The sequence below is a fragment of the Drosophila teissieri genome, chromosome 3R (assembly GCF_016746235.2).
Source record: "Drosophila teissieri strain GT53w chromosome 3R, Prin_Dtei_1.1, whole genome shotgun sequence".
NCBI lineage: Eukaryota > Metazoa > Arthropoda > Insecta > Diptera > Drosophilidae > Drosophila > Drosophila teissieri.
Genome location: NC_053032.1, coordinates 22,184,493 through 22,202,485, shown reverse-complemented (window position 1 = coordinate 22,202,485; position 17,993 = coordinate 22,184,493). Strand labels below are relative to the sequence as shown.

At 45.4% G+C, this 17,993-nt stretch overlaps 6 protein-coding genes across 11 annotated transcripts; all 6 read left to right on the top strand.

Moving 5' to 3' along the window:
• Window positions 1-459: 459 nt before the first annotated feature.
• LOC122619348 (SH2B adapter protein 1) lies at window positions 460-5,174 on the top strand. 5 transcript variants are annotated; one of them, XM_043796217.1, is made up of 4 exons: window positions 460-609; window positions 1,587-2,228; window positions 2,598-3,923; window positions 4,371-5,174. In XM_043796217.1, exons 2-4 carry the CDS (start codon window positions 1,722-1,724, stop codon window positions 4,725-4,727), a joined length of 2,190 nt encoding a protein of 729 aa, XP_043652152.1. In that variant the 5' UTR covers window positions 460-609; window positions 1,587-1,721; the 3' UTR covers window positions 4,728-5,174. The 5 variants fall into 5 exon arrangements, with proteins under 5 accessions (XP_043652152.1, XP_043652153.1, XP_043652151.1 ...); XM_043796218.1 differs by having other exon boundaries at window positions 460-800; window positions 2,613-3,923; XM_043796216.1 differs by having other exon boundaries at window positions 460-800.
• A 314-nt stretch (window positions 5,175-5,488) lies between these two features.
• LOC122620730 (protein FAM98B) lies at window positions 5,489-7,062 on the top strand. The gene has a single exon (XM_043798329.1). It carries the CDS (start codon window positions 5,558-5,560, stop codon window positions 6,872-6,874), a length of 1,317 nt encoding a protein of 438 aa, XP_043654264.1. The 5' UTR covers window positions 5,489-5,557; the 3' UTR covers window positions 6,875-7,062.
• Window positions 7,063-7,829: 767 nt separating this feature from the next.
• On the top strand, window positions 7,830-9,142 carry LOC122621420 (superoxide dismutase [Cu-Zn], chloroplastic). Of its 2 annotated transcripts, none has more exons than XM_043799273.1 (3): window positions 7,830-8,162; window positions 8,532-8,753; window positions 8,816-9,142. In XM_043799273.1, exons 1-3 carry the CDS (start codon window positions 7,902-7,904, stop codon window positions 9,140-9,142), a joined length of 810 nt encoding a protein of 269 aa, XP_043655208.1. In that variant the 5' UTR covers window positions 7,830-7,901. The 2 variants fall into 2 exon arrangements, with proteins under 2 accessions (XP_043655208.1, XP_043655207.1); XM_043799272.1 differs by having other exon boundaries at window positions 8,529-8,753.
• A 279-nt stretch (window positions 9,143-9,421) lies between these two features.
• Window positions 9,422-11,521, top strand: LOC122621811 (laccase-3). The gene is made up of 2 exons (XM_043799793.1): window positions 9,422-11,218; window positions 11,279-11,521. Exons 1-2 carry the CDS (start codon window positions 9,422-9,424, stop codon window positions 11,519-11,521), a joined length of 2,040 nt encoding a protein of 679 aa, XP_043655728.1.
• A 986-nt stretch (window positions 11,522-12,507) lies between these two features.
• Window positions 12,508-13,880, top strand: LOC122621822 (lipase 3). Its single transcript, XM_043799813.1, has 3 exons — window positions 12,508-12,657; window positions 12,713-13,438; window positions 13,497-13,880. Exons 1-3 carry the CDS (start codon window positions 12,508-12,510, stop codon window positions 13,878-13,880), a joined length of 1,260 nt encoding a protein of 419 aa, XP_043655748.1.
• Window positions 13,881-14,590: 710 nt separating this feature from the next.
• LOC122622280 (lipase 3) lies at window positions 14,591-16,321 on the top strand. The gene is made up of 3 exons (XM_043800615.1): window positions 14,591-14,769; window positions 14,837-15,562; window positions 15,622-16,321. The coding sequence occupies exons 1-3, from the start codon at window positions 14,626-14,628 to the stop codon at window positions 16,015-16,017; spliced, it is 1,266 nt and encodes a 421-aa protein (XP_043656550.1). The 5' UTR covers window positions 14,591-14,625; the 3' UTR covers window positions 16,018-16,321.
• Window positions 16,322-17,993: the final 1,672 nt, after the last annotated feature.

Below are 17,993 nucleotides of genomic sequence, written 5' to 3'. Positions count from 1 at the left end.
AAGAATTTTAATTATTTACTACTACCGCAGCTAACAATAAATAAATACTGTATGCATATGGAAACGATAGTTACATATTAATTTTAAGTAAATGCAATTTCGAAACGTATAGAAACAATAAAAATGTGAGATTTAAAACAAATGGTTGGTTTCTTTTTCTTCGGCAATAAGGTGGTTTTACAAGAATAGAAAGCAGTAACGCTTTTGAAAAAGGATTAGAAAGATCCTTTTTAGACATTTTCATTTAAATGTTGGCGCCAATAATTCTTAAGTTTCCCACCATTTTATTTAACAAAGTTTACAACCTACCGGTAATCGTGTTTTTATATGCAGTACGGTCACACCTCATCGGCTAAATTCCCGTTGGCGAGTACACCCTCCCGTTTAGCGGAGCTACCCTCCATTTAGAACATCGATATAACTAATGTCGATAGATATCCACTACACTTATCGATTTTCGTCCGGCTCTAGTTTTCACGCTCGACGTTTTTTCGTTTAAAATCGCAAAAAACACAAACAAATCAGTGATAAATAATATTGCAACCAAGCGGTAGCTCAAGCGGAACTGGCGACGAATTAATTACGATTACGACTTAAAAACAATCCAGTGTATGTGCACTTCAGTTGTTGACTAACTTGCCACTTCCTTTTGCTCGCAACAACAAAACAACGCAAAAGAATATTTTGAGCGGATGTGCGTGTGTGTTTGTGTGTGTGCGAGCGAGATATCATGCACTTTGTGTAGAAAAATAAAAGTATAAAAAAGATGCCGAGCATTTAGATAATAGTTGAACCGCAAAGTGAGTTATTTACATGTGCTGAGTGGCTAATTTAATAGTATATCTGATTATATTATAAGCGTGTTCCACGCGCATATTGCGATGTGACGTAGGCGTGGAAATTCCTGTGGGAAATTTTTCACCACCGCGCGGCTGTGTGGGTGTGTGTGTGTGTCTGCTTGCCTGTGCATTTGTGTGAGTGGGTGTGTGTGGGCTACGCCGCAAGTTTGTTTTCCTTTGCTTTTAATTGCCGAGAAAAAGGATTAATTGTGGCACTGAAAATGCGTGTTACTTAATGTAACGTGCAAACATGCGTGAATATTCATTACATAAATGCTAATTTCTCCATACATTCTTCAGAACGAAAATATGTGCTTTAGTCTGGGCGCTTTTCATTATCTACGCACTTTGCATATTTGTGGCTTAAAAAATGTTATTTAGCTTTTGCTGCTATCAAAAGGTCAGGATGTTGAATAACTATGAATTGGGTTGCAAAATCAATATTATGTTTCATTAATAGGGAAAGCTAAACATTTTATTGCTTTGTTTTTGTGAGCAATTCATTCTTATCAAGTTAAAGTTGGCAGAATTCCCCCAATTCATTAAAAACGTTAATCCTGTGCGTCAGAGAATAGAAATAGATTGTTGCACATCACAATAATGTGGAAATCAAATATATACACTACGTATGACAAATAATCTATACTATTAATGCTTTTGTAATTCTTAAATGAGGCCCAAAAAGGAGGCTGTTTTTGCCAAGTAATTTGACTAAACCGCAATCGCTTTGCTTGGCTGACATTTCAGCGCTTTTAAAACGGACTCCAGCTGGGTAACTCGTGTGGCAAACTGAACCCGAACCGGCAGAGGCAGCGGCAGCAGGAGCGGGAGCAGGAACAGGAGCAGGACCTGGACCAGCGGCACTGGCAACCACCTGGCCAAATGGGTGGCAACAGCACAGGAGCGAACACGAGCGCCTTTAGCGCAGGCGGTTACATTGGGCCCACGTCGGCCAGCAGTCACCACAGCCTGGGAACTTCATCCGCGGCAGCGGCGGCAGCAGCAGCAGCAGGAAGCGACCTGATACCCGCACCCATTGGCACGGGACACGCCATGGGTGTGTCCTCGTATGCGTACGGAGGCACCAGCTGGGAGGAGTTCTGCGAACGACACGCCCGTGTGGCTGCCTCGGATTTCGCCAAGGCCTGCATCACGTACATCAATGGCAATCTGCCGCCGGAGGAGGCGAGGAACATCCAGCATCGCAGCTTTGCCCAGAAATTTGTGGAATCCTTCTCGGCGCACTATGACACGGAGTTCTTCAAGCGGAGGAGCACTCTGAAATCAGGAGCGGGTTCGCTGGACTTTGAGGAGGAGCACGAGGTGCCGAAGCTGCTCTCAAAGTCTCTACTCAGACGACTATCATTCAAAGGACTGCGCAAGGGCAAGGTGAGTTGATGATCTTCTCAAATCACTTGATAATCATACTTTCATAAGACATGCTTTGTTGTCCGACTATAACCAGTAAGAAGGTCACGAATCACGAACGCAAAGTATGCAGATAAAAACATTCACTTTAGCATTCTTTGCATTCTGTCCATAAGTCCGATTAGAGATTACTGAAGTGGTATTACTATCTTCTACTCGATGTGTTGAATGCGACACGATTATCAGAACATGCTGTCAATTATGCAAGTCTTTCTTTCAAGTTTGCGGTTAATGAAACATTTCCCATTGATTAGAAAGCATTTGAGTGCCAGGATGTTTGATAGTCGGCAACTCCGGCTATATTGTCACCACTTGTTTTAACTGTCAAAGATTTCTCTGCTGCAGGCCTTCTTCCACAAGAACTCGGATGATGTGGACGGCAGCGGTGGCAGCGGCAAGCAGAGCAAGACGAAGCTGGCGAAGATCGTTGTGGAGTGCCGCAAGGAGGGCACCGTGAACAACCTGACGCCGGAGAGTCTGGATCAACCGACGGGCTCCCAAAAGTGGGAGAAGTGCCGACTGGTGTTGGTCAAGGCAGTGGGCGGCTACATGCTGGAGTTTTACACACCTCACAAGGCGACGAAGCCGCGCAGTGGAGTCTTTTGTTTCCTCATCTCGGAGGCGCGCGAAACCACGGCTCTGGAGATGCCGGACAGGCTGAACACGTTCGTCCTGAAGGCGGACAACAACATGGAGTATGTGATTGAGGCGGAGAGCGCTGAGGAGATGCGTAGTTGGCTAGCCACTATACGCTACTGCATGCGAACGCCACCCACTCAGCAGCCCACGATCGAGTCGGACGGTGTGATGGCGTCCGCCATGCAAACATCGCCGACAAATCCGACTCCCAATCCCATTGGCGGCATTCAGAATCCCCAGTACCAGCAGCAGGGCGGCTCCAATGGCAATCTGGTTGGAGCTCCGCTCACCTCATCTCTATCTGCAGACAGTGCTTTGGGCCAGGGAGGAGCCACATCTGCCAGCGAACTAAATGTCATCAACGAATTGGGCACCACACCGCCCTCGGGGCCACCAGATATACCTGTGCGACCCCATCGGGGAGAACAGCGCCTGTCCGCCTCCAGCAACTTCGACGGCATCGATGGCACCGAAAACGATGCAGATGTGGCGGATCTGACGGCTGAAATGAGCGTGTTTCCCTGGTTCCACGGCACACTGACGCGATCGGAAGCTGCGCGAATGGTCCTGCATTCGGATGCGGCCGGACATGGATACTTTTTGGTGCGACAGAGCGAAACGCGCCGCGGTGAGTTCGTCCTGACCTTTAACTTCCAAGGGCGGGCGAAGCATTTGCGGCTCACCATCTCGGAGAAGGGTCAGTGTCGTGTGCAGCACCTGTGGTTTCCCTCGATCCAGGAAATGCTCGAACACTTCCGCCACAACCCAATACCCCTGGAATCGGGCGGCACTTCGGATGTGACTCTAACCGAATGGGTGCACTCACACAGCAGACTGAATGATCCGACGATGGCAGCAAATCATGACTCAGGACAACTCAACGATCTTTCCACGAATGGCAATGGAAATGGAAACGGCAATGGCTACGATAATGGCCAGGGATCATCGACGGCATCGAATGCGGCCGGAGGAAGTGCATCGGGAGCTGCTGGCGGTGGCCATCCGTCGCCGAGACATGTGAGATAGCCAAAATTTTGGAGTCAATTCAGTGTCAGTGATGGTTTTTTATTTTACTTTGATTTCAATTAAGTTGTTATCATTTCATATCAACTGGGCTGGGGCTTGAACTGTGAACTGCTGAATGTGCATAGCTTAGTATATAACTCAAATTTAATTATATAAACACAACAATTGATGCCATAGTAAACTGCTCAATCAATTGAAGTTACAAATTTAAATTACGAGCTGCATAACTTGCATACTTTAATGCACAGCCTAATTCCAAACAAATATTGGTAATTTTAAAAGAGGATTGACAACTCTTTGTTTTGAGTAAATATGTTGTATTTTAGTTAATTTGTGTTTAGTTTGATTTGATTGTCGCATGCTTCATGTTTCGCCACACACCCCAGACCGCATAAAAATAATCTTTAGACTAACTAATTTCATTTATTTTCCGTACAGTGCAACGAAGTGATTACCATGAATCTGAGTGTTCGCCTAAAGACAAATGAAATCGAACTGCCACAGGAGCCAACACACGTCTATTTTCCGGAGCAAGTCTATTTCCATTTGGATCCCACAACGCTAACAGTGCACGGATCACCGCCAACGGCCCAGAATTTCCTGGACCAGCCACATCTGCGGGCCTCGAACGCCTCCCTTCAGGCAGCTGCCCATCATCCGGCGGGCTCCGCCAGCAACCGGCATCCCAGCGATGGTGGCAGCAACAGCGGCGGAGCAGCAGGTGGATCGGGATCCAGTGGGGGAGCCGCCGAATGCACCGGACGGGCCGTCGATAATCAGTACAGCTTCACCTAAGTCCGCACGATCGATCCTCAACTGCATTTCGTGGCTTTACCAGCGGAACTTTACTTTTGTGCCATTTTAATCATTGTCCTGAAGGAGAGGAAAATTGTGTTTTCTTTTTCGCATCCAATGTGCGTTCTTTGCTTTCTTGATTCACTTGTTTCTATTTTAGTTAGTACCTCTTTTGGAAGACATGAAGTAACTGAACATTATTATGTATACATTATATAGCTAAATGTGTGTGTTCATTTTAAGTACATCAATGTTGTATGTATAGAAAAGAAAAACCTACAAAGAAAAACCTAAAAAAAAAACGCAAATGAAACTTGTACGATTTTTGTGGGCACCAAAGGTGCGACTCATGCGAATCCTAAAACTTCCTGCTTTACAAAACAAAAATACATACATATATACTATACTTATAAATATAAATTATATATACATAAATATATATTGAAATTGGTAAACTACAATAAATGAAGTTATGTAAAAGTAAGTCTCGGTCTTGTTTAATTTGGTCGGTCACTGTACATAGCTTTCATAAAAATTAATAACAATTTGTTGGTTATGAGATGTACTTAATGTTCTTCAGAGGTTCGCCTAATTTTTTATACTACGGTTTATATCGTTTAAATTAGTTTATAATGTTTCAAATGTTCGTTTTAAAAATGTTGTTATGGTTCGCGCCCGTGCTAACTTTACAGCGTGGTTTTGTCGAGTTGGCAGGTCTACTTCTCTAACAGTTTTTGTAATTTCTGACCTACGAAGCGATGGTCACATTGCCATGCCGGCAAGAGGCAAAAAGTTGACAATTCGAGGAAAAGCTAAAACTCTCGAAGGATATGGAGCTGGAACTGGACGTGGTGGATTCCCTGCAGGCGTTGTCCTACCAAGGACCCTGCCTGCAGCAGGAGAATCTGAGTCGCGCCCTGGACGCGGGTATCGGAAGTCCGGACTTGCGGGCGGTGGTCCATTGGCTCGCCCACGAATTGCACATATTGCGGAAAACCGATGAGCGCGTGAGTTCCAGCAAAGCGGATAACGATGAGTTCGCCTTCGAGCTGTCCCTGCTGCTCACGGAGTTGGGCTGCCCGTACCGCCGGTTGGTGCAGGGAGCCATAGAGCAGCGCTTCCAGGAACGGCAAGCACTGCTGCAGCTGCTGGAGTACCTCACATCCGAACTGATGACCACCAAGATGGTTCTGAAGTCGCAGCCTGTGGGTCCGCCCTGCAAACGCTCGAAAGCGGACTCCAATGTCCAACAGGTGGTCGAAAGTCTAGCCAAGGATCTGCAGCTAGGCGAACTGCCCAAAAACATCAACACCAAGCTGCTTTTCGAGAAGATAACACCCCGTTTGGAGCAGGCCATTAAGCAAACTAATCCCCAAGTGCTCAGCGATCCCCTGTTGAAGCTGAAGAAGCCCTTGACTGATGCACAGTGGCGAGTTCTGGAGTCCCTGCATCGAGAACTGGAGGCGGAGTACAATCTGCGCCGGCAGATGATGACCACGCGCCTGGAGGCCACTGTACAAAGCTTTCAGTGGTCGGAGTCCATGCGTCAGCGCTCCAATGAGATCATGGACCGCTTCAATCGCAAAATGAGGGAGCTAGAGCAGTTTAGAGTGGGCGGAGAGCAAACCGACATGGTGGCCCTGTTGGCAGCTCGCACCGATCTGGCCATCATCGAGAAGACGAGCTCAGCGAATGTGAGGAAGAACACGGCTTCCAAAATACAAAAGCATGTGATTGGTCAGGTACCTGATCGCGGAGGCAGAGCCAATGAGCATGCTCCGCCGCCACCAGAGATGCCCTCGTGGCAGCAGCAAAGGGCTAGTGGTCCTCCAGGTGGCGGACGCGGCGGTGGAGGTAATTTTAGAGGAGGCCGGGGAGGCGGCGGCGGTGGAGGCAGGGGAGGCGGTGGAGGAGGAGGAGGAGGAGGAGGAGGGGGCGGTGGCAACTGGCAGCAACCACAGCAGCAGCAGCAATATCAAAACCAAAATTACCAACAACGTGACCGCAGCCGCGAAAGAAATGACCAGCAATGGATCGAAGGAAGTGGGCGTGTGCAGGGCACAGGTTGGAATCCGCAGGGCGGACGTGATGGAGGAGGACGAGGCCGAGGAGGAGGTCGTGGAGGATACCGTGGCGGTTACCGATGATTTCTGACTGCCAAAAAATGCAACGTAGACCTTAAACGACTGATCCTCTTGTAATCTACTAACATTACTCATCGTTGCTGCACGCATAACCCAGTTTAACTTATTGCGAAATCTAATGAATTTGTTTATAATTGCAAATGGATAGTTATTATAAAATAAACTATATATGTCATCTATTTGCCAGCAAATCTCGCGTGTCGATTGCGCTTTTTGGAAATCTGGGTTAGGTGTTTCACTTTCAATGGGTTGGTGATTAGCCACTTTAGGTTTACATTATAGTCAAATTAATCAGATAGATAATGGGGGCAACGGCATAAAGCATTCAGTTGTTATTCCCATGCTAATGTTATGATATGTGACTTGAATTTGATATTACAATTTATTTAATTTAACAATTCAATATTCAATAAGGAATAGATTTCTGTCAACGCCTTGTTAGCAAATATAAAGTGCTAGTTGGAGTTAGATATACACTTAAATGATGATCTAGTTAAAGTTTAGCTATGCATAGGTCAAGCTATGTATATAGACTATATTGTAGAGGCACCACCGTTTGGTTAAGACCCTTAAATCCTCGAGATGTATTAATAAAGTTAGACATACTTCAAATTTGTGTAATATTATTACATTTTTCAGAGTGCGGTTCGATATTATTGAACTGTCAACCGCTGCAGAACGTCTCAATAACGAGCTTGTGATCTTGCCCTCAATCCCCGCAAGAAGTACGCCCCTGTGGCAGGTAACCAAGCATCAGACCCAGACACACGCGACACTCGATTGCCATTAGCGTCCAATCCAGTCATCAAATGTGCCGGCTACACGGGTATATCTGTCAATCTGTCTATATATCGCCACCACTGCGAGCCGCAGGCCGGTGGACAATTAACGTGGTCAATCGGCGTGAAAACCATGTCGAAGTCATCATGGATGGGCCGAGTCGGGCGCTTGGATCAGTTCAACCGAAGCCCCAGATCGGTGAGGTCGCAAGTTTCCCACATTCGAGTCCTACTATCTTAACCAGCTCAGAATGCTCATTAAACTGATACTGGCGTTGGTAATTGGCTATGGCGGCATTTTTGCGCCTGGCAGTGCACAAAATCTGTTGGATCGACTGCGTCCGGTGAATATGACCCGCTTCGATGATGGCATAAAGGTGGTCTCCGGCACCAAAGTGAAGCGGTACGAACGGCTGACGGTTCCGCTGGGAGGTCCTGTGGGCATTCCAGGACCAGCTGGGCTTCTGGGACCCCTACTGCCACCGCAGCCATCGTATTTGGGATACACCTATGTGAGTATTTATGGCTATTCAATTATACCTTTGCCTTTAATTTACATACCTCTATTAATTTGTAAATTACACATTCATTTAGCTACCCATTTAGATTTCTTTTGTGTTTTGTGTTCCAACCATGGCATTAAACTATGTTGTGCAGATCCGTTTTCAATGAAAAGAGTTGTATTTCCCCCACTCACACATTTTTTGCAACTACCATTTAATTTTATGATCTAAAATGCTATTAGTGCTTGTTATATGTCTGACTTTTAATTTTTTTTTAGCAAGTTATACACTTTTATGACAACTTTGAATTGTTTAAGCAGTTTGATCTTGATTATAGTATTATAGAATTCATTTTATTTGGTTTTTATATTCCAGCAGTTGGTGCCTCAATGGCAGGCGGGTGCCAAACTGGTGGGCGATGGGGAAGGAGCGGGCGTGGCCGGAATGGTATCCTTTGTACAGCTGCCCTACAACTCGGACATTAGGGTGACGATCAATGTGACTGGATTGCCGCCCGGCAAACATGCCCTGCATATTCACACCTTCGGAGATCTCAGCGATGGTTGCAAGTCCACTGGCGGGCAGTTTCCCAATAACTTTGTAAGCTCCCCCATAAACGTAGTTCAATTTGATATGATTTAATGAGTTATGGATTTTCACAGCTCGGTAATGTGGACACCAAGGATGATGGCAGCATCTCGGCGGTCTTCCAGAGCATTTACCTGCAATTGTTTGGCATCAATGGCATCGTGGGACGTTCCATAGTGATACACAGCAAGCCCATCGATCTGAATACCGCCCTGAATGCAGAGGTCTTCTCCTCCTCCCTGCAGGCTATGCCAAATCCGCTGGCCTATCAGAACGAGGAGAACTCACTGGGTGCTGCCATCGCCTGTGGGGTTATTAGTCTTATGAGCACAGCAGCCAGTGCGTCGGGTATGACAACAGCTGCCCCAGCAGCACCTGCAATGGAAACCCCAGAGATTTAACTTGTATTCATAACCACTCCTTTAATAAATAATTTGTAGTTAACTCAATTGAGGCTTTGATCAGTGGCAGTGATCAGTGTCCAAACACTTTGTTTTACTGTTTAACATTTATTGTAATATTTGGTTATATTACACTTAGATTCGCATCATTAGCCAAACTGTTATGCTGTTTCAACTTCCACGCGTTTCCTGATCGCCCAATATTTTCGAGCTTATCAAATTCAGCTCAGCTTTAATGGCCATTACGTGCGGCGCATGCGCAAAGGTCTGGGTCGCCCAATGGGCCAAAACTTTCTTCGTCGGCTGCCCGCGAATCGAGTGGCCAGTTGCCCGCGGCGGTTCGCGATGTTCAAACGCGAAAGTAAAAGTCTACCCAGCCTGGTGCTGATAATACTGCTGGCTTTCGGCTCAGACCTGGCTCAATGTGAGTCCTCCAAGGAGTCCTTCGATTTGCCGCAGGCCAAGTTCGAGTGGCCCTCGTTTGCGTGGATGCGAAATAAAACCACACAGGTTACGCCCTCGTTGGACCTGAAGAATGACTACAGCCAAATGGAGTTGGCCAACTTCGGGGACTTTGATCGTCATCCCTGCAGAAGAGTTTGCCAGCAGGGACAATCGCAGAACTGCTATTACCAACTGGTGGTGCACAATTACCAGAGACTGGGACCGGAGTGTCAGAGGTGTCAGTACGACGAGAGGGCCTGTGCCTCGGAGCATTGTATTTATGGCGATGGAGTGGCCAATCCGGTGATGGCTGTTAATCGCCTGGTTCCAGGACCTTCCATAGAGCTCTGCGAAAATGATACTGTAGTCGTGGATGTACTGAACTATCTAAGTGAGCCCACAACGATGCACTGGCATGGAGTCCACATGCATAGAACTCCCGAAATGGATGGGGCACCCTTCATTACCCAGTATCCTTTGCAGCCTGGTGAGGTGCAACGCTACGAGTTCCAGGTGGATCGAAGTGGTTCGCTGTGGTACCACAGCCATGTGGGCTGGCAGCGGGGATTCGGAGTGGCTGGTGCTCTGATAGTTCGCCAAACGCGACAGGAGAATCAGCACGCGCAGCTGTACGATTATGATCTGGTGGAGCACACCCTTATGATCCAGGATATCTTCTACGAATACAATCTGCAGGATGTGCGGAATATTCTGGTGAATGGCAAGGGTCGCAATCATCTTAGCCAACTGCCCGACAACGATAACCGTCATCGGTATGAACGACTTCGAGTTACTCCTGGCTATCGCTACAGGATACGCGTTATCCTCAACGGCATAGCCAATTGTCCTGTGGAGTTCTCCATCGAGCAGCACAGGCTCTTGATGATCAGCACCGATGGCAATGACATTGAACCCGTGCTGGCCGATGGCTTCTTCCTGACCTCCGCGGAGCGTTTTGATTTCATTTTGGAAGCCAACCAGTATAAGAAAAACTATTGGATCAGGATTAAGGGCTATGAGCAGTGCGAGAGTCGAAACCTTTATCAAGGAGCTGTGCTCAGCTATCGCGGATCTGCGCGCTCTGAGTTGCCACTGGGTGATATTCTGGATAAGCAAACTAGTCGGGCTGCAGAGGAAGATCCTGTATTGGTCAACGACTTTCGATTTAAGCCTGCCAATTCCACCGCCATATCCTCACTGCGCCAGTCCTTGGATAAGGATAACAACGTTGGCACCGTGGCTCTGCGATCCGTGGATCCTGTGCCCTGGACTCGTTACACCAAGTTCCTGACCCACTACTCCAGTTTCGGTTCAAGGACAGCGCCGAACGGAGAGCTGCTGTTTCAAATCAGTGATATTTCGTATAACTCCCCTGCCATATCGCTGCTGCAGGGCAGGCATCTCTACCAGGACGATGGATACTTCTGCAATAAGAGCTCCCTGGCCGCAGAAGGACGAAATTGTGAGCGTGAGATTTGCGAGTGTGTTAATGTGATGCGACTTCCGGCCTATCGTCCTCTGGAGATGGTTGTGGCCAACTACTTGGAGAGCACACATCCCTTCCACATACACGGCTTTACTTTCCGTTTGGTGGGCCAAGGAGTGCTGGGCAACCTCAACGATCTGCGCAATGTGAGTACAAGTTATGGAAATAGTTAATCTTCTATATTATTATCCTTGTTATCCTGACAGATTCAGGAGCTGGATCGCAGAGGTCGTCTTCCTCGCTTATCGGATGACAGCGCTGCCGTGGCCAAGGATACTGTGCAAATTCCCGGGCAGGGATACATCATAGTTCGCTTCATCTCCAATAATCCTGGATTTTGGCTATACCATTGCCATGTGGAAGCACATGCCGTCCAAGGAATGGTGGCGGTGTTGAAGATCGGCGAGGATCACCAGATGAAAAACATTCCGGCACGTGTGCGCTGTTGAGCATTTGTTTATAATCATTTCCGCCACTTAAAATGCGCACTTTTTGTATCTGGGTGACCTGATTTTGCCAACTAGAGTTAAAAGATAATTTATTTGAATTATTTATTTATTTATTATTTATTTTGTTTAACAAATAAATCTGTTGTTGCTGCATGTACTTCCGTTTTTTATCTTTGACCTTTCTTAATTCAAGATTATTGAACTTACTAAACTTATTACCGGTTATACACAAAAGCATGTTAATTTTAAAACTAATCGCTTGGCCTTAACTTATCTACTTGGGGCACTTAGAAATGTATTAATAATCTCAAAGGAGAATTTACCCCCATCAACTGGCGTGTTGTTTTTGGCTATAAAGCCATTTAAAGAGCGGTAGTTATAAATTTTACGACCTGTACTTGTACATGGGAAAATTGCTTTTTGATTAGGAAAGTCGGCTGACATCCATCGAATTATAATTTGCATCTGAATAAAGTGTGAAGTGTGTAAGTCTAAAGTGTGAAGTGTGAAGTAGAAATCTGATGGAGCTTGCCAACAACAAAGTGAGTCTACTTGGCGATGTCTAAGCTGCATCCGTTGAAGATAAGATTGGATTGGATTTTGTTAGATTTACATAATTTCAACTGATGGCAATTAATTGGCGGCAGAAAAGAGTAGACACTTGAAAACTCAGCCCAAAAACTGAGAAATACCATTTCTTCGAGTGCCAGCTGCTGTACTCGATAAGAAGAAATTGAAACGGTACAGAAGTTAACTGGGCTCTATTGAAAGTTCGAAGGGAAATCCACGAGCCTCATTGGGGATATATGGTTCTTATTGTTGTATGTGATAAAGATTATGATGTTCCGAGCACTTGAGTTTATTCCTTTTTAATTGGCTTATGTAGTTGATCGGTTCGTATCAAATTAAGTACTTAACTAAAGTGGCCGACTAATGTGTTTATAAGGAAGTGGTTATCAGAAATGGTTCACCAGTTCAGCCGCACCATGTATAGATCTCACATCGCTGTCTGTTTTGCCTTAGTTGGCATTTTCCTGGGAGCAGTGGTTCAGTGTGCTCCTGCAGAGGTCGCCAACTTCTATGAAGTGTTCAATAACCCCGATGCTCACCTATCACTGACCAATGGCCCCGACACGGTTGGTTTAACTCACTCTTTTTAAGATTGATATACTAACAATGAGCTCATTGCAGATTCATTTCATCGAGGAACATGGCTATCCAGCTGAGCGACATTACGTGACCACTGAAGATGGCTACATCATCAGCCTCTTCCGAATTCCGTACTCGCACAATATCCAGAACCAGGACGAAAAGCGACCTATTGCTTTTATACAGCACGGTCTATTTGCCAGCTCCGACTTTTGGCCAAGTCTGGGACCTGATGATGGCCTTCCTTTCCTGCTCGCCGATGCTGGATACGATGTGTGGATCGGCAATGCGCGAGGAAATAGATATTCGAGAAACCACACTTCTCGCTCGACAAGTCATCCGGACTTCTGGCGCTTCAGTTGGCACGAGATTGGATACTTTGACATTGCCGCCGCCATTGATTACACCCTGTCCACGGAGAACGGAAAGGATCAGGAGGGTATCCACTACGTAGGACACTCCCAGGGCACCACAGTGATGTTTGTGCTGCTGTCTTCAAGACCGGAATACAACGCCAAGATCAAGACGGCTCACATGCTGGCTCCTGTGGCCTTTATGGATCACATGGACGACGTCATGGTCAATACCTTGTCTCCTTACCTGGGCTTTAACAATGTCTACTCGACACTTTTCTGTTCCCAAGAGTTCTTGCCCCATAACGACTTCGTCCTGGCTCTGATGTACAGTGTTTGCCTGCCGAGTTCGATTGTTTACAGATTTTGCAGCACCAGTACTGAAACAACTGAGGACCAAGGAAGAACCAACTCGGTGGGTTAAACGAATTTATTACTTATTTATTTTTATTAATTGTGTATTTCCCAAAAAGACCGCCTCTGCATTGACGTCGGGAGTGATGCCTGCTGGAGTCTCCACGGATCAAATCCTGCACTACATGCAGGAGCATCAATCGGGACATTTTCGGCGTTTCGATTTTGGCACCAAAAAGAATCAGAAGACTTATGGAGCGGAAACCCCAGAGGATTATCCAACTGAGCTGATCACAACTGAGATGCATCTGTGGTATTCGGACAACGATGAGATGTCCGCAATTGAGGATGTCTTGCGGGTGGCCGAAACGCTGCCCAACAAGGTGATGCACCACATGGAGGATCCACTGTGGGATCATATGGACTTTGCCCTTAACTGGGAAGTGCGCCATTATATCAATGATCCGATCGTAGCCATTCTGAACGAGTACGAGGGAAAGTGATAAGGACATAGTCCAAATGCCTAACTTTACTTAGTTTTACTCGAGGTGCACTTCGGTTGATCCCATCATATCATATCATAAACGGATGTATCACTCTTCAGCATTGAACTGATTTGCACTTCACACTCGACACATACATATTTCCTGCATACCTACCTAATGTATTATACACACACGTGCTTACTCAAATCATTCGATTTCACTCGACTTTCCTTACTAAGAAGGAACTTCCCCATTAAGAAGTTTGGGTTATAAAATACACGACTACTGCTTTTTAAATCTATAAGTGGTTTCCTAATCTTATACCTTTGAAGGGGGCTCGCTTTTTTTAGATTATCTGAACTTGTCAAGTGGCTTAATACATAGTTGATAAGCAAGTCAGTTTGTTGAGGCACGTCGTTTTGGAATACTCTTAATAATAACTATTAAATGGGTTATTTATGGTGTAATTGGTACTTTACATATGTTTTTAAATCTTCAAAAATTCCAAAAATATAAATTGTTGCGCAGGACACAGTAACAAATTTTTGCGTGTTTAACTCATTCTTTTTATTACTTTTAGATTGGCACGTTCTGTTATTTTGTGGATTATCTTGACTGTCTAAATATATATAATCAAACCACCGATAGTAAGAGCTACTTGAAACTAACCCACCTGGCTTCCTGGCACCTCTACAAAAGCTGAGAGTCATGTGTTTGCCCACAGTCAGTAGGCATCGGACCATTGAGGACATAAGTCGGTAGAATGAACCGAGTTACGGGAAGTTTACTTATCCTGGCTGCTCTTGCCGTGGGAGTTCATTCCGCAGCCATAGATGCACCGATTGACTTCTACAAACTGTACGATAATCCAGAGGCCCACATCAGCCTCAAGAGCAAGGCAACAACGGTGAGTTGGATATTGATTGTTATTTAATGGAATTTAATTAAGTTCAAAATGAAATGGCCCACTTCAGGCTGACCGCACTGCCGCCCACGGATATCCTTCGGAGCACCATCACATAGTTACCGAGGATGGTTACATCCTGGGAGTTTTTCGTATCCCCTACTCCCACAAGTTGCAGAACCAGAACGTGAAGCGGCCCATTGTCCTTCTGCAACATGGATTGTCGAGCTGCTCGGATGCCTGGGTTTTGCAGGGACCCGATGATAGTCTACCATATTTGCTGGCGGATGCGGGATACGATGTTTGGATGGGCAATGCCCGTGGGACTTCCTATTCGAGAAACCACACGACGCTCTCCCCGGATCACCCACTTTTCTGGCAATTCAGTTGGCATGAGATCGCCATCTACGACATAACCGCCATTATCGACTACGCCCTCAGTACGGAGAATGGTCAGGGCCAGGATGCCATCCATTATGTGGGTCATTCGCAGGGTACCACCGTATACTTTGCACTGATGTCCTGGATACCCGAATACAATGATAAGATCAAAACCGCTCACATGTTTGCCCCGGTGGCCATAATGAAGAACTTGTCCAGCAGATTGGTGCGTGCCGTGGGTCCATATTTGGGTCACAGGAACACCTATTCAGTGCTTTTCAGCTCACAGGAGTTTCTGCCACATAACGAGTTCCTCATGGCCCTATTCTTCAATATGTGCCAACCGGACTTTATGTTGCGTCCTGTGTGCGAGAGTGCCGTGGCAACACTTTACTCAGGAGGTCGTGTGAATATGGTGAGTAGTATTTTCAAAATAAAATGTATTATAGATTCTAATAGTTGTGAAATCATTAGACTGCTATGCCGGAAGGTATGGCAACACATCCGGCGGGCTGTTCCACCGATCAAATGCTGCACTACCTCCAAGAACAGCAGTCGGGCTACTTCCGACTATTCGATCATGGCACCAAGAAGAATCTGAAAGTCTACGGAACCGAGGAGCCTCCAGAGTATCCTGTCGAGTTGATCGACTCCCTGGTGCACATGTGGTACGCCGATAACGATGATCTGGCCGCTGTGCAGGATGTCGAGCAATTGGCCAAAAGACTGCCCAATAATGTGATGCACCACATGGCGGATCCGGAGTGGAATCATGGGGACTTCTCCCTGAACAAGGAGGTTCGTATATATGTCAACGAGCCAGTTATAGCCATCATGGAGGAATTCGAGTTGAAGAATGGTGGGACGTGATGGATTGGCTGCCTAATCTCAGATGTACTTATACCTGCGGTAGTCGGATTCATTTTAAGTTTACAGATAAGCTAGTCACACTTAACCAAAAGCTATTTACACAGAGAAAATATTAAAAAATACTTGTATATATTATTCCCCGTAGTTTAAACAGGCTTTAACATAAAAAAGTCGATAATAAAATAAATATAGAAACATGTTCGAACGATGAGAAGTGCAGCTTAACTCCTTACGAACTTGAGCTCATGGATAGCCAACTTTTCAGACGCTTTTCCTTGTAACCACAACCGCTTTTCATTCCCCCCCGGCCACTTCACACATTTGATTTTTCCACTCGGCCAACTTCTGATTGCCAGTTGATAGCCGGCCAGCCGAAGGAATAATGCATATTCAAGCTTTTCATTCCCATTTCATGGTTCTTGGCATCATCGCATCTCCCCCAAGGGCCAAGTCGATTTCTGGGCTTTCGTCTGGCCATAAATGGGCCCGGGTGGATATCTAAAAAAAAAAGAAAAGGCAGAGCATGATATTAAAACAGAGTCTGGCTTCTGGCTAATGGACGTTGGTAGATGGCAAGTTCAAGGCCACGAGTTGCGTGGGCGATGAATGCTACCCAAGTCCGAATCTGGATCTGATTTAATTGGTCTTAATTTGTGGGCCGTGTAATCAATGGCACCGAATAGTTCCGTCTGCTGAGAAATACGCCTGCGATTACTTAACTGGATTAATTGAAGTTTACATGGCAGTGTGCTACTGCTAATTTAGGAATTGTGTTTTTGGCGTTTGGGTAGAAATTAAAGTAGTTTTTTCCTCGGCAAAATGTTTTTCAGCACTCAGTCAACGAGGCGTGGCAAGTAAAAAACACACGGAAGCGTTAAATTGGCTCAAGTGTGCACAGCACAAAACACACAAAAACTATAAAGATATAGGAACAGGAGAATGCGACTTTACGATACCTGCTGTTTACTAATGGGTATGTTGGATGTACTTGGTCAAATGAAAAGATGGGCAAACTAATAACTAATAATAAACTAAGGAATTATTACAACAAAATAGGACAATAAAATAGAAGATGGCTAAATTTTGGTGTTAAAAGTTGCTAACTTTTTCTGAAATTTAGTTTATCTTTTAACTGTTTAAATACTGGGTATAGCAATGGAAAAGCACACAAGAAAAACTGAGCCAAAGTCAAGGCAACTACTGCACGGCGCTTTGAGCAAATGGAGCTGCAGTTGCAGGCGGAAATGGGAAAATTTCCAAACACTAACTGCACAAACATTCCGCTGACTTCAAAGGTCTGAAGTCCGTTGGGTGGACGAGGGCTTTTCCCCGAGTTAAGCAGAGTTGAGCATTTTAGGCGTCAAGTCATAAGGCCAAAACAGTTGCGGTGCCCAGACAAATTAAGGCAAACCGAAAGGGTCAAGTGATGGCGCTTCTGCCACTTTTTGGCCATTATTTTGCATATGCTAAACTCGGTTTTTCATTTTCGCCTGGTTTTCACTTTGCTCGTCGTATAAAAATAATTAAATTCTGCCGCACATTGTGGCATTTGTTTTCTTTTCTGCGTTTTTTTCCAGCGCCATAGTTACAGTGGCCTGGTTTTTATATTGCGGCTGCCAGTGGCCACTATCTATGAGTTAGTTTGGCTCCTAAATTCCACACATAAGTGCTTTACACACGAATTTAATTCCGATTTTATCTTTGGTTTTACGGCCACGGTTACATTGTTCATTCCATTTGTAATCTTTATTATTTTACTATTGGTTTTTGTCTGGTCGCTAATACGTCAGATTATAACTATTTATAGAACACGTCTGAATGCAAATATTCACGGAATGAGGAAGTTTTTTATATTGTATTACATGTATTATGTGATACGAGGTGTGGTTTAGTTTAATTTTGACTACTTGCATTAATTTAGATTTTTCAGGCATTACTTTGTACCTTCCCAACAAAACGATTTAAATTTATCTTCA

Bases quoted from the DNA above. Each gene is read 5' to 3' on its own strand.
- LOC122621822 (XM_043799813.1), top strand. From the start codon at position 12,508: ATGTATAGATCTCACATCGCTGTCTGTTTTGCCTTAGTTGGCATTTTC. The intron at 12,658-12,712 runs GTTGGTTTAACT...AGCTCATTGCAG, and splicing joins TGACCAATGGCCCCGACACG to ATTCATTTCATCGAGGAACA. The intron at 13,439-13,496 runs GTGGGTTAAACG...TTTCCCAAAAAG, and splicing joins ACCAAGGAAGAACCAACTCG to ACCGCCTCTGCATTGACGTC.
- LOC122619348 (XM_043796217.1), top strand. From the start codon at position 1,722: ATGGGTGGCAACAGCACAGGAGCGAACACGAGCGCCTTTAGCGCAGGC. The intron at 2,229-2,597 runs GTGAGTTGATGA...TAACTGTCAAAG, and splicing joins AAGGACTGCGCAAGGGCAAG to ATTTCTCTGCTGCAGGCCTT. The intron at 3,924-4,370 runs GTGAGATAGCCA...TTTTCCGTACAG, and splicing joins GCCATCCGTCGCCGAGACAT to TGCAACGAAGTGATTACCAT.
- LOC122621811 (XM_043799793.1), top strand. From the start codon at position 9,422: ATGGGCCAAAACTTTCTTCGTCGGCTGCCCGCGAATCGAGTGGCCAGT. The intron at 11,219-11,278 runs GTGAGTACAAGT...TTATCCTGACAG, and splicing joins ACCTCAACGATCTGCGCAAT to ATTCAGGAGCTGGATCGCAG.
- LOC122620730 (XM_043798329.1), top strand. From the start codon at position 5,558: ATGGAGCTGGAACTGGACGTGGTGGATTCCCTGCAGGCGTTGTCCTAC.
- LOC122621420 (XM_043799272.1), top strand. From the start codon at position 7,902: ATGCTCATTAAACTGATACTGGCGTTGGTAATTGGCTATGGCGGCATT. The intron at 8,163-8,528 runs GTGAGTATTTAT...TTTATATTCCAG, and splicing joins CGTATTTGGGATACACCTAT to CAGTTGGTGCCTCAATGGCA. The intron at 8,754-8,815 runs GTAAGCTCCCCC...GGATTTTCACAG, and splicing joins GGCAGTTTCCCAATAACTTT to CTCGGTAATGTGGACACCAA.
- LOC122622280 (XM_043800615.1), top strand. From the start codon at position 14,626: ATGAACCGAGTTACGGGAAGTTTACTTATCCTGGCTGCTCTTGCCGTG. The intron at 14,770-14,836 runs GTGAGTTGGATA...GGCCCACTTCAG, and splicing joins TCAAGAGCAAGGCAACAACG to GCTGACCGCACTGCCGCCCA. The intron at 15,563-15,621 runs GTGAGTAGTATT...TGAAATCATTAG, and splicing joins CAGGAGGTCGTGTGAATATG to ACTGCTATGCCGGAAGGTAT.